The sequence below is a fragment of the Eptesicus fuscus genome, chromosome 2, assembly GCF_027574615.1.
Source record: "Eptesicus fuscus isolate TK198812 chromosome 2, DD_ASM_mEF_20220401, whole genome shotgun sequence".
NCBI classification, from domain to species: domain Eukaryota; kingdom Metazoa; phylum Chordata; class Mammalia; order Chiroptera; family Vespertilionidae; genus Eptesicus; species Eptesicus fuscus.
In genome coordinates this window covers 38800465-38813201 of record NC_072474.1, presented here as the reverse complement: position 1 = coordinate 38813201, position 12737 = coordinate 38800465, and the positions used below count along the sequence as shown (strand labels likewise).

General features: G+C 38.6%; 1 protein-coding gene across 1 annotated transcript in view; it reads left to right on the top strand.

Moving 5' to 3' along the window:
* FAM241A (family with sequence similarity 241 member A) overlaps positions 1 to 11409 on the top strand; it is a 29889-nt gene extending 18480 nt beyond the window's left edge. Inside the window, exon 2 of the mRNA XM_054726626.1 lies at positions 9382 to 11409. Coding sequence (XP_054582601.1) covers positions 9382 to 9627 — 246 coding nt within the window. The 3' untranslated portion in view covers positions 9628 to 11409. The remainder of the gene's footprint in view (positions 1 to 9381) is intronic.
* Positions 11410 to 12737: the final 1328 nt, after the last annotated feature.

The window sequence follows — 12737 nt, the reverse complement described above, 5'->3', positions numbered from 1 at the left end:
GCGTAGCCTCAGGTCCCTGCTGATGGCTCATTAAGGCTCCTTAAGGGAACTTGGCCTCAGCTGTGGGTGCAGCCATCTTTGTGACAGAGTGATGGTCAATTAGCATATTCCCTCTTTATTAGATAGGATTATTAATGAGGGACCCAGGGAGTGTTACATCTGATTCAAAGAAAAAAATCAAAGAAACAAAAACAAGTATATGGAGAAAATATATGTTGAAATGAACTTACACGTGGACATGAAACTTACTGGCTCTTTCCATAGGCAGGGGAGGGAACCTTCCCTGGAACAGAATTTGTTTACATGTGGATAGATAAGAATTATTTTGCATTGCTGTCAGTTTTCTACAGACCTGCAAAATAGCTCAAAAGCCATGAAGGCTATATAATATTCTAAACAACGCATCGTTGCTCATGAGACACCCCATATTTTTAATTTTTTGCTTATTCTTAACTTCCTTATAGTAATAAAGAAGGTAATTTATAAAAATCACCACACAGAGTAATTTGTGGATAGAGGGTACTCCATTTCTTTATAATGTCTCATGCTACTAGAAAATATTAACTCTATTCTAATCTCCTTTCATGGTAATATTGTATATATTCGTTCAATGTGTATGTGACTTATATGCATGTGAAAAGCAAGGATTGATTTCTATTGGAGTTCTTTCTGATGAGTTATAGAACTAAAATTAACCTGATACTAAAAGAACTACCAAAAAACAAAATATTGCTGCTCCAAGGATTCCATAGCTATGTCTACTTTTTATTAGCACACAAATCCCAATTTCTTGTTCATATCATTCTAGCATATTTTATCCATATGCAATAACCAATGGTTATTGGTTTCAGAGACAACTTCATCTATTCAAGAGTTTCACAAGAGTGAAGAAGCACATTTAGTTTAAGCTTTTAAATTTAAAGTAGGTCGAGAATTAAGTGATTTCTTCATAGAGAATTAACTATTTTAGCATGACCAACTGTGTAAAACAATTGATAATAAATATATGAAGAAAATTTAAAGAAAATGCCATATTTATTTCTTCATTATTCAGTATGTGTGCATACATAGTTTAATAGTAATATAATAAAAAGGCTATAATGATTCAGCCATATTTGGATGATAATATTTTCCCTTTGGAGTTTAAATTATTAACTATTTGGAAATCAGTATTTGTATATTCTATCCTTGGCTACTAATTTTAGAATTCATTTGTGCTAACCATCTGGCCATATGCTGAAGATATTTTCTTTCTCCATTTGTATTATATTGAATATGAATTGCTTTAATAACTAATTATAGTCATTGTATTATAGACATTTTATGTATTTATTATTTGTTCCTTATTTTTTGTATAGCATATACATATACCCTTGATAGCTTCTCATTCATGCATTGAAAAATGTTATTGAGGGGTAAGGGGTTTGGGGGAGGATGAAGAGAGTAAAGAGAGTCAAATATATCTGTGATGGAGGGAGACTAGACTTTGGGTGGTGAGCACAGAATGCAATATGTAGATGATTATATAATTGTATACTTGAATCTTATGTTATTAAACAATGCCACCCCAATAAATTTAATTTATAAAAAATTTATTGAGCTCCTACTGTTTTCCAGGCACTGCTCTAGGCAGCGGGGACACAAAGACACAAACAGAAACAGGCACAACACTGTACTAGGGAGAGAGAGAAACAGTGAATAAATGAGCAAAACATCCATGGGTTATTTTTTTGGGAAAAAAAATAAAAGTACGGAAGGTAGATAGGGAGTATGGGTATGGGGTAGGATTGTTGTTTCAAACAAGGCAGTCATGAAAGGCTTGCTGTGCTGATACTTGCACAGGCCTAAAGGAAGTGAGAAGTACTTACTTGCCTGTGTTTCTCCTTTTGCTTTGACTCCCCCGGAAGGGAGAGCCAAATGTAAGGCTCAGTCTTAGTAATTGTGTTAACAACGTATCTTTCCCCAGTCAAGTTTTTCAATTCTTTCTCACCTATCCCCTCTTCCAGTTCTTTATTTTTTTATTACTATTTTATTTATTTGTTCCTACGCAAGGAAATTCAAATCCTTTGTGAAAAGATGAGAGGAAAAAATAAATTGAATTATGGACTTACTTCCATTAGCAAATTTCATTATTTATATTTCTTAAGGAGTATCTGTCATGTATCTCACCTCATAAGGAATTTGTTCAAATATATTGCTTTCTTTTTAATACCTGGTTCATTTCCTTTGCACTAAGGGATTTACAAGTTTGAAGAGCAGTTTATTGGAAAGAACTCAGAATTTATAGTCAGAAGATTCCTGAGTTCAAATCCTGGCTGGATGACTGATTTTGGGGCATGGCTTCACCCCCAGAGTATAATAACATCTGCCTTACGGCGTTTTTGTGATGAGCAAATGCTTGGAATATGTGTGTTTAATAAGTTTATTTGAATAAATGGAATAGTATGGGGGATTTCACTTAAAAAATGGGGGGGATCAAATTTAAACTATAGGGATATTTTTTCTAAGGAGATTAAATATATTTCACCAATAATGTTTTTCTTAGCCAGAGTGGGATTTAAAAAATTAAAGTCTAGCCCTGCGCATGTGGTTCAGGGGTTGAGCGTCGACCCATGAACCGGAGATCAAGGTTCAATTCCTGGTTAGGGCAGGTGCCCAGGTTGCAGGTTCAATCCCCAGTAGAGGATGTGCAGGAGGCAACCGATCCATGATTCTTTCTCATTGGTGTTTCTATCTCTCTCTCTCCCTCTCCCTTCCTCTCTGAAATCAATGAAAACATAAAAATTTATTAATTAAAAATGAAAGTCTTCAGCATATAAATCATAGAAACACTAATAAAATCTCCATCAGGAGAGACTTATAAAGAAGAAAAGCTGGCCTACAGATAAGTCCCTGAGGAGTTCCAACACAAACTCAGAGGGAAATGAGCTAGCAAAAGTTGAGCCAAAAGGACAAAGGCGATAAAGACATGTAGAGTGACTAGCAGGCCTCTCGCTTGCACTTCTGGGTCATGCCATTCACGGAGGTAGGGGACCCTGAAGGAAGGGCAAGTGTAGGGCAAATGATTGAGTTTGGTACAGGGCATGTTGAGTTTGAGGTTCCTGTAAGACATCTCTGAGGAAATGCTGAATAGACAGTTGACCATATAAGTCTAGAAATCTGAAAGGTTTCCTGAGCTGAGAAGTAATGCTCAGGAAGATAAAACTATGAATCTTGTATAAAAGTACAGATGATTTTTACTAGTAAGGGAGTGTGCAGCCATGTTTTAATATAGTGGTTTGAGTACATACTGGTATCTTTTCCTATATATTAAGCAACTTTCCTATATATTAAGCAACTCAGGGAGTATGGATTATTTATTTTGCATGCCCCACAGCACTTACCTTGCTCATGGTATGCATTCAATTATTATTTATTGAATTGAACTAAGTTAACTAAAGGGTTTACTTTGCAAGCCAGACTGTTCTGTGAGTCAAGAACTGTGAATTCTTAGAGTTGGAGTTTTCAGTAATCAAGGATCAGTGGTTCTCTGAGAGGACGCGACACATACTAAGAACCAGAGGGTGGTTTCCTGGAAGTAAACAGCTGCCAGTCTGGTAAACCAGTCAGGACCGAGCAGGCTTGGCACGGGTAGTGCACAACACATCTTGGATAAAATGCAGGTGCAAACATGCTGAGAGAAGAGAATAATGTAACTACAGACTATTACAATAGGCAGAAAACTTGTAGTCATTTTCACTGTATCACCATTCACCTAAAATTAAAAAAAACTAATATACTTCATTATAAAACAAGGTGGCTTTATATAGATAGACTGTTTTTCAAAGAATTTTTCCATAAGAAATATCATAAACCTACATACTCTCTTTATCTACAAGACTAAATTTCTATAGATTATTTAGTGTCATGTGAAAACCAATTAAACTTTCCCCCCACTTTGTCCAAATGGTTAATTGATAATTTAATAGGCATTTTATTTTATAAGAACTGCACCATAGTGGTTATTTCAGAACTGCAAAGAAAATAATTAGCCAAGTCACTAGATTTAACAAAAAGTGCAGTATAAAAAACAAGAAGTTGTTATTATGTAGAACACAACAGACAGCTCCCAAACACTGTTATATGAGTGGCATTTTTATAGCTGTTTGACATATCGTCAGATTCTTAAGTATGGTTAACTTTGCTCTGAGACAAAATTCCCAATATAGATCTTAAAGGCAACATAATTCTAACAAGGATGGCTCATATATTTGCAGAGTTCTATTAAACATACCAGTCATGTTAATCTTTAACTCTTCAACTATGATAGGGAAAAGATATATAATAGCACCAGAGGCCCAGTGCACGAAATTCATGCACGGGGGAAGGGTCCGCTCAGCCCAGCCTGCACCCTCTCACGATCCTGGACTGCTGGCTCCTAATTGCTCACCTGCCTGCCTGCCTGCCTGATCGCCCCTCACTGCCTCTGCGTGCCGGCCTGATCGCCCCTAACTGCCCCCCCCGCTGGCCTGGTCACCCCTAACTTCCCCCCTGCTGCCGGCCAGGTTGCCCCCAACTGCCCCCTCACTGCCAGCCTGGTTGCTCCTAACTGCCCCCCCCCCCCGCTGGCCTGGTTGCCCCCAACTACCCTCCTCTGCCGGCCTGGTTGCCCCCAACTGCACCCCCCCACACTGACCTGGTCGCCCCTAACTGCCCCCCACCGGCCTGGTTGCCCCCAAATGCCCCCCCCACCAGCCTGGTCGTCCCCAACTGTCCCCCCTGCCAACCTGGTCACCCCACGCAGCCTGCTTGTTTAGTCATTTGATCATCCCTGGGGCCGGCCCTAGGTGGCTGGGCAGCCACCATCTGAGGCTTGCCTGCGCCTTAGGCTGGCCCTGGGCGGCTGGGGGGCTGAGGGGACTGGGGGACTCCGGAGGCAGGCAGGGCTGAGGGGACTAAGTGCCGCCATCTTGTGGTTGTGGGCACTGCCATCTTTGAGGGCGTGACAGTCAATTAGCATATTCCCTCCTTATTGGCTGTGGGCACCGCCATCTTTGTGAGGGAGTTAGGGTCAATTAGCATATTCCCTCTTTATTAGATAGGATAAGCAAACTTATGCTATTTTCAAATTTTCATAAAGCTATATAGTGTTAGCCTAGATCAGCAATTTTCAACCAGTGGGTATTGTATGTTTTAAAAATTCTTGCTGCACACAATTGAAAATCACTGGCCCAGATACATACTTAAAACTTCTATTCTAAAATCTGACTTAAAATAAAAATATTCACAAAGTCATAAATGTTGGGGTGACTCTTTCAATAGATTATGGTGAAAAAAACCATAACAGCAGCATCAGTGATAGACCTAGTGCTTTTAAGAATCAGTCATCTATTTAGTGCTTCAGATTCTGACTAGTGCCTCTGATTTTGTAATAACTTTGCCTTTCTTTGTCTTAAGAGGAAGTGTGCCTGATAGACAAGTGTTCCCATTCTAATCAGGATTTCTATTTTGCTTCTTTTGCTTTAGGAATGAAAAGGTGTGTTACAGTACAAAGTACTTAGATGTATGGGTGGAAGCATTTGGGATTATGATTCATTGTTAACCTTAAAAGGAAATAGCAATACCTCTAGGAGGGAGAAGATAAAAATGTGACAAAGATTTGGAGCAATAAATATGAGGAATTGGATGGACAGTTATCAAGAAGTGACTGAAAGGATTGATAACATGGAAGAAGTACTAAGAACACCAGGATAATGCATCTGAGCACAATTTTTAGCCCAGTAGAAGAAAGAGGGAAATTGGAGGCTACTGTAAGTCAGGGAGTCGGGGAGATCATATGGCTATGAAGTCATAGTGAAAATGGTAGACTGTGAGCTCTAAACTGCAAGGAGAAAATGAAAGCCCAAAGGGCTAAATATATAAGTAATCAGAAATTTTTAAAATATAAAACTACTTCTTTCTTAATATATATTCCATGCGTTTGTTTATTACAGAATGAAACTCTCTTGTTGGTGTTTTGCAAATGTGAGACTCCTGCCCTTTTAAATGAAAGTAACAAGATCTTTTTCAAGAAATGTCTTTCTTTTGAGAGGTTGAGTGAGATGGTAGAGTGGATTAAGTTCCAGTACTTTTTTGGGAAAAGACTTTTCAGTCTAAAAGCCCTCTGAAACTGATTGAAATTTTTTCTGTCCTTGTTCTTCCTCCTTAATATTTGTCTCTCCATAATCATAGTCAATCAAAAAATATTTATAAAAGCAACCTTTCCATGATCACTGGAGCACATTCTATAGTCATGTACCACATATCAACGTCTCAGTCAATGAGAGACCACATATATAATAGTGGTCCCATCCTATATAATAAAAGCCTAGCCGAAACCGGTTTGGCTCAGTGGATAGAGCGTCGGCCTGCGGACTGAAAGGTCCCAGGTTCGATTCCGGTCAAGGGCATGTACCTTGGTTGCAGGCACATCCCCAGAAGGGGGTGTGCAAGAGGCAGCTGATCGATGTTTCTCTCTCATCCATGTTTCTAACTATCCCTCTCACTTCCTCTCTGTGAAAAATCAATAAAATATATATTTTTTTAAAAAGCCTAGGTGGTGTCATGCGACGTCATCACAAGATGGCTGCCGCCACTTTGTCACAAGATGGCCACCCACATCATCACAAGATGTCCACCCCATGTCATCACAAGATGGCCGCCCCCACATCATCACAAGATGGCTGGCAGGGGAGGGCAGTGTGGACAATCAGGCTGGCAGGGGAGGGCAGTTGGAGGCGAACAGGCCGGCAGGGGAGGGCAGTTGGGGGTGAGATCAGGCTGGCAGGGGAGGGCAGTTGGGGGTGAGATCAGGCTGGCAGGGGAGGGCAGTTGGGGGTGACCAGGCCAGCAGGGGAGGGCAGTTGGGGGGAGACCAGGCTGACAGGGGAGGGCGGTTAGGGGTGACCAGGCCTGCAGGGGAGGGAAGTTGGGGGCGAGATCAGGCCAGCAGGGGAGGACAGTTGGGGGGCACCCAGGCCGGCAGGAGGGCATTTAGGGGCCGATCAGGCAAGCAGGCAGGAGAGCGGTTAGGAGTCAGCGGTCCTGGATTGTGAGAGGGATGTCCGAGGGGTCCCTGATTGGAGAGGGTGCAAGCCGGGCTAAGGGACACCCTGACCCTGTGCATGAATTTTGTGCGCCAGGCCTCTGGTAGGATTATAATGGAGCTGAAAATTCCTATTGTGTACTTGCATCATAGCCATAACAATGTAGTGGTGCAATGCTGGTGTAAATATACTTACTGCGTTGCCAGTTGTATAAAAGTATAGCACATACAATTATATATAGTATATAATACTTGATAATGATAAAAAACTTATGTTACAGGTTTATGTACTTACTAGAGGCCCGGTGCACAAAATTCATGCACGGGGGGAGGGGGTGTCCCTCAACCCAGCCTGTACCCTCTCCAACCTGGGACCCCTCAAGGGATGTCCGACTGCCCGTTTAGGCCCAAACCCAAACGGGCAGTCGGACATCCCTCTCACAATCCAGGACTGCTGGCTCCCAACCGCTCACCTGTCTGATTGCCCCTAACTGCTTTTGCCTGCCAGCCTGATCACCCCCTAACTACTCCCCTGCCAGCCTGATCGATGCCTAACTGCTCCCCTGCCGGCCTGGTCACCCACAACTGCCCTCCCCTGCAGGGCTAGTCCCCCCCAACTGCCCTCCCCTGCAGGCCTGGGTCCCTTCCAACTGTCCTCCCCTGCAGGCCTGGTTCCCCCCAAACTGCCCTCCCCTGCAGGCCTGATCACCCCCAACTGCCCTCCCATGCTGGCCATCTTGTGGCGGCCATCTTTTTTCCACATGGGGGCGGCCATCTTTAACCACATGGGGGCAGCCATCTTGTGTGTTGGAGTGATGGTCAATTTGCATATTACCTCTTTATTATATAGGATTATACTTTATATTTTTTATCATTTAGAATGTATTCTTTATACTCATAAAAAAAAAATAGTATGCCTGTGTTACACCGGCAGCAGCCTCATATATCTAGTGTTTGCTATATCTCTTGCATGCATCATTTTCTCTCGTGCTTGATATAATCTCATGTTGTTTTATTCATCATGGGTCCTAATCCTACAAAATCCACTGCTAATATTGCCAGTAAGAAGCAATGTCCAGTGATTGACCTGGAAACAAAGTTAAAAGTGATTATAGACTACAATGGTAGAAAATCCGTGATGGTTATTGCTCACAAGTCAGGCATGTTCCTTTCACCACAACTGTGATCTTGATCTTAAAGAACAAGAACTAAGTGGCTTAAGCTGTTAAAGTATCAGCTTCTTTGAAGACAGTGAGACTAACAAAAAGTCAAGCAGAGAGAAACTTCTAATGACATGGATTGAAGGGCAAACATAGAAGCTCTCCCACTCAGTCCTGTGGCAATCACAGCCAAAGCAAAAAGTTTGTGGTGTTGAAAGAAAGGGCTGGATCCTACTACAATGTTGAATTTTTACTAGCTCTGGATGATTTAAACAATTCAAGAATCATTATTCATTGCATAATGTGAAAGTGGTAAATCTGCAAGTGTCAATAAGAAGGCAGCTGGATAATTTTTGGGTATCTCAGAATTTTTCTCTTGTCATGTATAATTGGGTACAAATGAACATTTTCTGGGGAACGGACTTGACTTCTAGGTGAACTTTTGAGCTTATTGTACAAAATTATTTCAATTTGTAAACTATGTATTTCTTTCTATGAGATTAATAAGAGGCATTTAAGACATTTGTAGAATTTAGACAAGGCCTATGCTGAAGTCTCCTTAGCTGAGGCAAAGGCTGAAAGATCATAGCAGTAATGACTAAGGATTGCTCAATAGTAGCAGCAAGACATGCTCCAATCATCTGAGGCTAGGATCCTTAAAGTATCAGTGTCAAAGGAAGACACTAAAAAAAAGCTTACTTACAAATCCAGGGCCCTGCCTCAAAAAAGAAGATTGCTGGGAAAGGGTTATTCTGAAATCATGGCCACTGATAAGAGCAGTACAAACATGGCTCTTCATGTAAGCAGCTAGCTGTCTTTGTGCAATTCCAGGAAATTAGAGAATGAATGGAAATTAATCAGGTCCTTCCTTCATCTTGTGAATCAGTGTTCTGGTAGTTGAAGGTCCAGTCAATGCTGATTTTCACAGAAAATAAATCGGTGCTTTCCACATTCTTGGAAGGTGAGCACAGACACAGTTCTATATGTCAATCAAAAGGAACATTCCAAGTATTTATTGAATGATTATCAGAAGTATAATTCTTACTTCCAGTACTTTGGAAGATAAAGAAGAATTATGAGGTAGCCTTTATTCTTAAAAACCTTCACCTATTTCTCATTTTCATGTTTATGTTTTGTTTTGTCTGCCTGTCTTTAAAGGATTGTGAAGAATCACAGAACCACGCTGGCGATCCTGTTGGAGATGACTACAAAAAGATGGGAACACTTTTTGGTGAGCTGAACAAAAACCTCATCAACATGGGCTTTACGAGGATGTACCTTGGAGAACGGATTGTGGAACCAGTGATCATCATTTTCTTTTGGGTTATGCTGTGGTTCCTTGGCCTACAAGCCTTTGGACTAGTTGCTGTTCTTTGCCTTGTCATTATTTATGTACAACATTAAAATATGGCTGAATGAGCTGTTGATTGACATTTGGTAGCCATATATATATATATATAATTAGTGAAGTTATATATTTCACTACATGAAAGCCAAAAAGCTTGCCTTGTTTCAAATTGTGTGCTGTTTTATAATATAATTATAAGTGGATATTGTTTAAAATAAAACTCAACTCTTGATTATAACAGGGTTCAATATACATCTTGTAGCTTATTCAAAATTCTTGTGTTAATACTATAATCTGTGCCCATTTTTAAATATCCCTATTCCCATGCCAAATCTTAAATAACACCACCAAGTGAGCAGGGAAAATAACAGGATATGCAGTTCAAATTGGGCAATATAAGTCTTATAAAGAGCTCCAGTAAAATGTTTTAGAAGAAAAATGATGAAACAATACGCTAAAAATAAGTTGTACTTGGGGAATTTCTCCCCACCCACTCCCACCAAATAACCCCATATTATTTGGGAAATAATTTGGACTTTTATTGTCCCTGCTCAGCCCAAACCATTGTATATGATAATTACTATACACTACCTTAATGTTTTGATGAAAATCAGTAAAGTTAGCACATCTTCTACAGATTGACAATAGTATATTTATTATTGCTTGGGAAACTTCCCAAGTTAAATATAACTTTTTTATAATGAAACATGTGGGCCTGGAATCACTTCAGTATATCATTTGGAGTTTTAGATCATTTTGGTGCTAATTACTTTTTGTGAGTTTTTAAAGTTTCATAAGCCAGATCCATAGTTATTGTACCCCATAGTAATGCTATATTTTCTTGTACCTAACAAGTTGTATATTTTTTCCTAGAGAGAGACATTTGCAGTGTTGTTTTTCAAAATTTATATTTATAGTTCTTTTATAAAAATTATTCTAAGACTTTAAAAATCAATTTATCTTGTAATGAATTACTTTTTTCCCCAAAAATTTGATTTGTATTATAGCTGAAATACTTAACTATTGTTTTGAGGGGGGGAGGTCAGTTCATTTCTTTGATATATGTATTGGAAATTACAGTATTACAGAATAAAAAGCAAATGCTTAAATGGAATTTAACAGCCAATTGTAATAATATTCCTCTAAGGCTAAAGTAGAATTATTAATGTGTCTTCATTCAGCACTTTGGGATTTTATATTGAAATAAGCATTTCTTTAAATACACTTTGAAAATGGAAAATGGCTTAGTGACATTTTGGATTTTTGTCAGAAAACCTAAAATTTTTACACTTTTGTCTCAAAGAGTTTCTATATATACAAAGGAGAGGTAGTTAGATGATTATCTAAAAATTCAAGTTAAATAAGAGAAAAATGGAACATTGGGTCATTTTTACCTTTGGCAGGGCAATAACTAAAGCATGTAAAGTGTTTACTAGTCCACTTGGTGAAGTTTTTGCCCAATCCTGTTTTTTAAATTTACTCTATAAGTTCTCGGTGTTTTCTATTCGAAAGCAGAAAATTAATGAAAAATATTCAAGTTAGATTTCTAAAATCAGATAATCCTGAACAAAAATACCAGTCATAGGGTACTAAAACATATTGTACATTTGTATAAATATAGGCCTTTTAATGTTTGACTTTGAAAAAAGACTTTATACTATACCATTGTGTTTTTATTGGGCTTGCAGTATTTTTATGGTCACTTTTATAAACTCGGCAAAGTGTAAGTTATTTGAAAAGCTGTCTTCATTTGTGCACAGTGGAATTGTGAAGTTTTTAATGGAAGCCATGAGATTTTTTATACCTGCATTAAATATTAAAAAATGCGTTCTTCTCTATGCTACCAGGAATTTTAATTTCCCTTTGGAATGTGAAAAAGACATAGTATGCATAATGACAGCTCTGGTTCCACCAGTGCCTGATGTTGAAAGTATTTTAAAAGTAAGTTTTAATGGTAATTATTCAGTATACTAACAATACTGTTTCTGCACAGTGTGTTAATAGTGTATATATTAAATTATATAAAGAAATTAGATATTTTGCTGCTATTCTTTCTGCATATATTATTCATTACATCAGTATACCATCAAAGTGTTTGCTTTGATAGGGAAAAGGCAAACTTTGCTTATTTGATGGAAATAAAATATTTTATTTTATGAAATATATTAGAATGCAAAGTATTCTGATACCCCAAAATGAAAAGAAACTAGTCATTTCTTTGGTTCATAGTATAAAGAAGTAGATTGAAAATGATTCTCAATAGTTTCTATTTCATATACAAATCAATTTTAGAAACTTATCACTTATAAAAATATATATAAGTTGACAAATGCTAAGTTATTGATACATTACTCATACCACCAGCTTTCAATTCAAAGGCAAAAGATCTACAGATAAACTGAATATAGGTGAATGAATCAATTTTCATTAGAATAAAAATTCAGTATTAGAATTTATTCCTCTCATATCTTAAACTGTTACTAGATTACGGTTACTAGTTAATACAGATTTTGTAATCAAAGAAAACACGATAATTTCAAGAGAAACATCAGAAGTGCTTTATTCAAAGTATTGTCCATCGCTAGCTACACATTTCCCCCATCTTTCAGGTAATTTGTGGATACCGTCCCAATAGAACTTTTCTTGTTTTGAGGCAAACCAATCAGAGACCCAATTTTCCACTTCTTCGTATGTTTTGAAGTGCTGCTCAGAAAGTGGGTGTGCCATCGATCGGAACAAGTGGTAATCTGAAGGAGCAAGGTCTGGTGAATACAGCGGGTGGTTAATACTTCCCAGGCAAGGTCTTTTAACGTGTCTTCAACTGGTTTTGAAGTGTGTGATGGTGCATCATCATGAAGCAAAATTACTTTGCCGTGTCTTCTGGCACATTCTGGTCATTTCACGATCAAAGTGTGGTTCAAATTATTTGTTGTCGGTAGCGATCAGTATTAACGGTTTCACCTGGTTTTGGAAGCTCATAATACACCCACACCTTCCTGATCCCACCAAACTCAGAGCATTGTCTTCTTTCCAAAGCGATTTGGCCTTGCAGTTGATGTTGATGGTTGACCTGGATCCACCCATGATTTTGTGCATTTGGGATTCTCAAAATAAATCCACTTTTCATCACCAGTCACAATTTGATGCAAAAAAGACATTCTTTCGT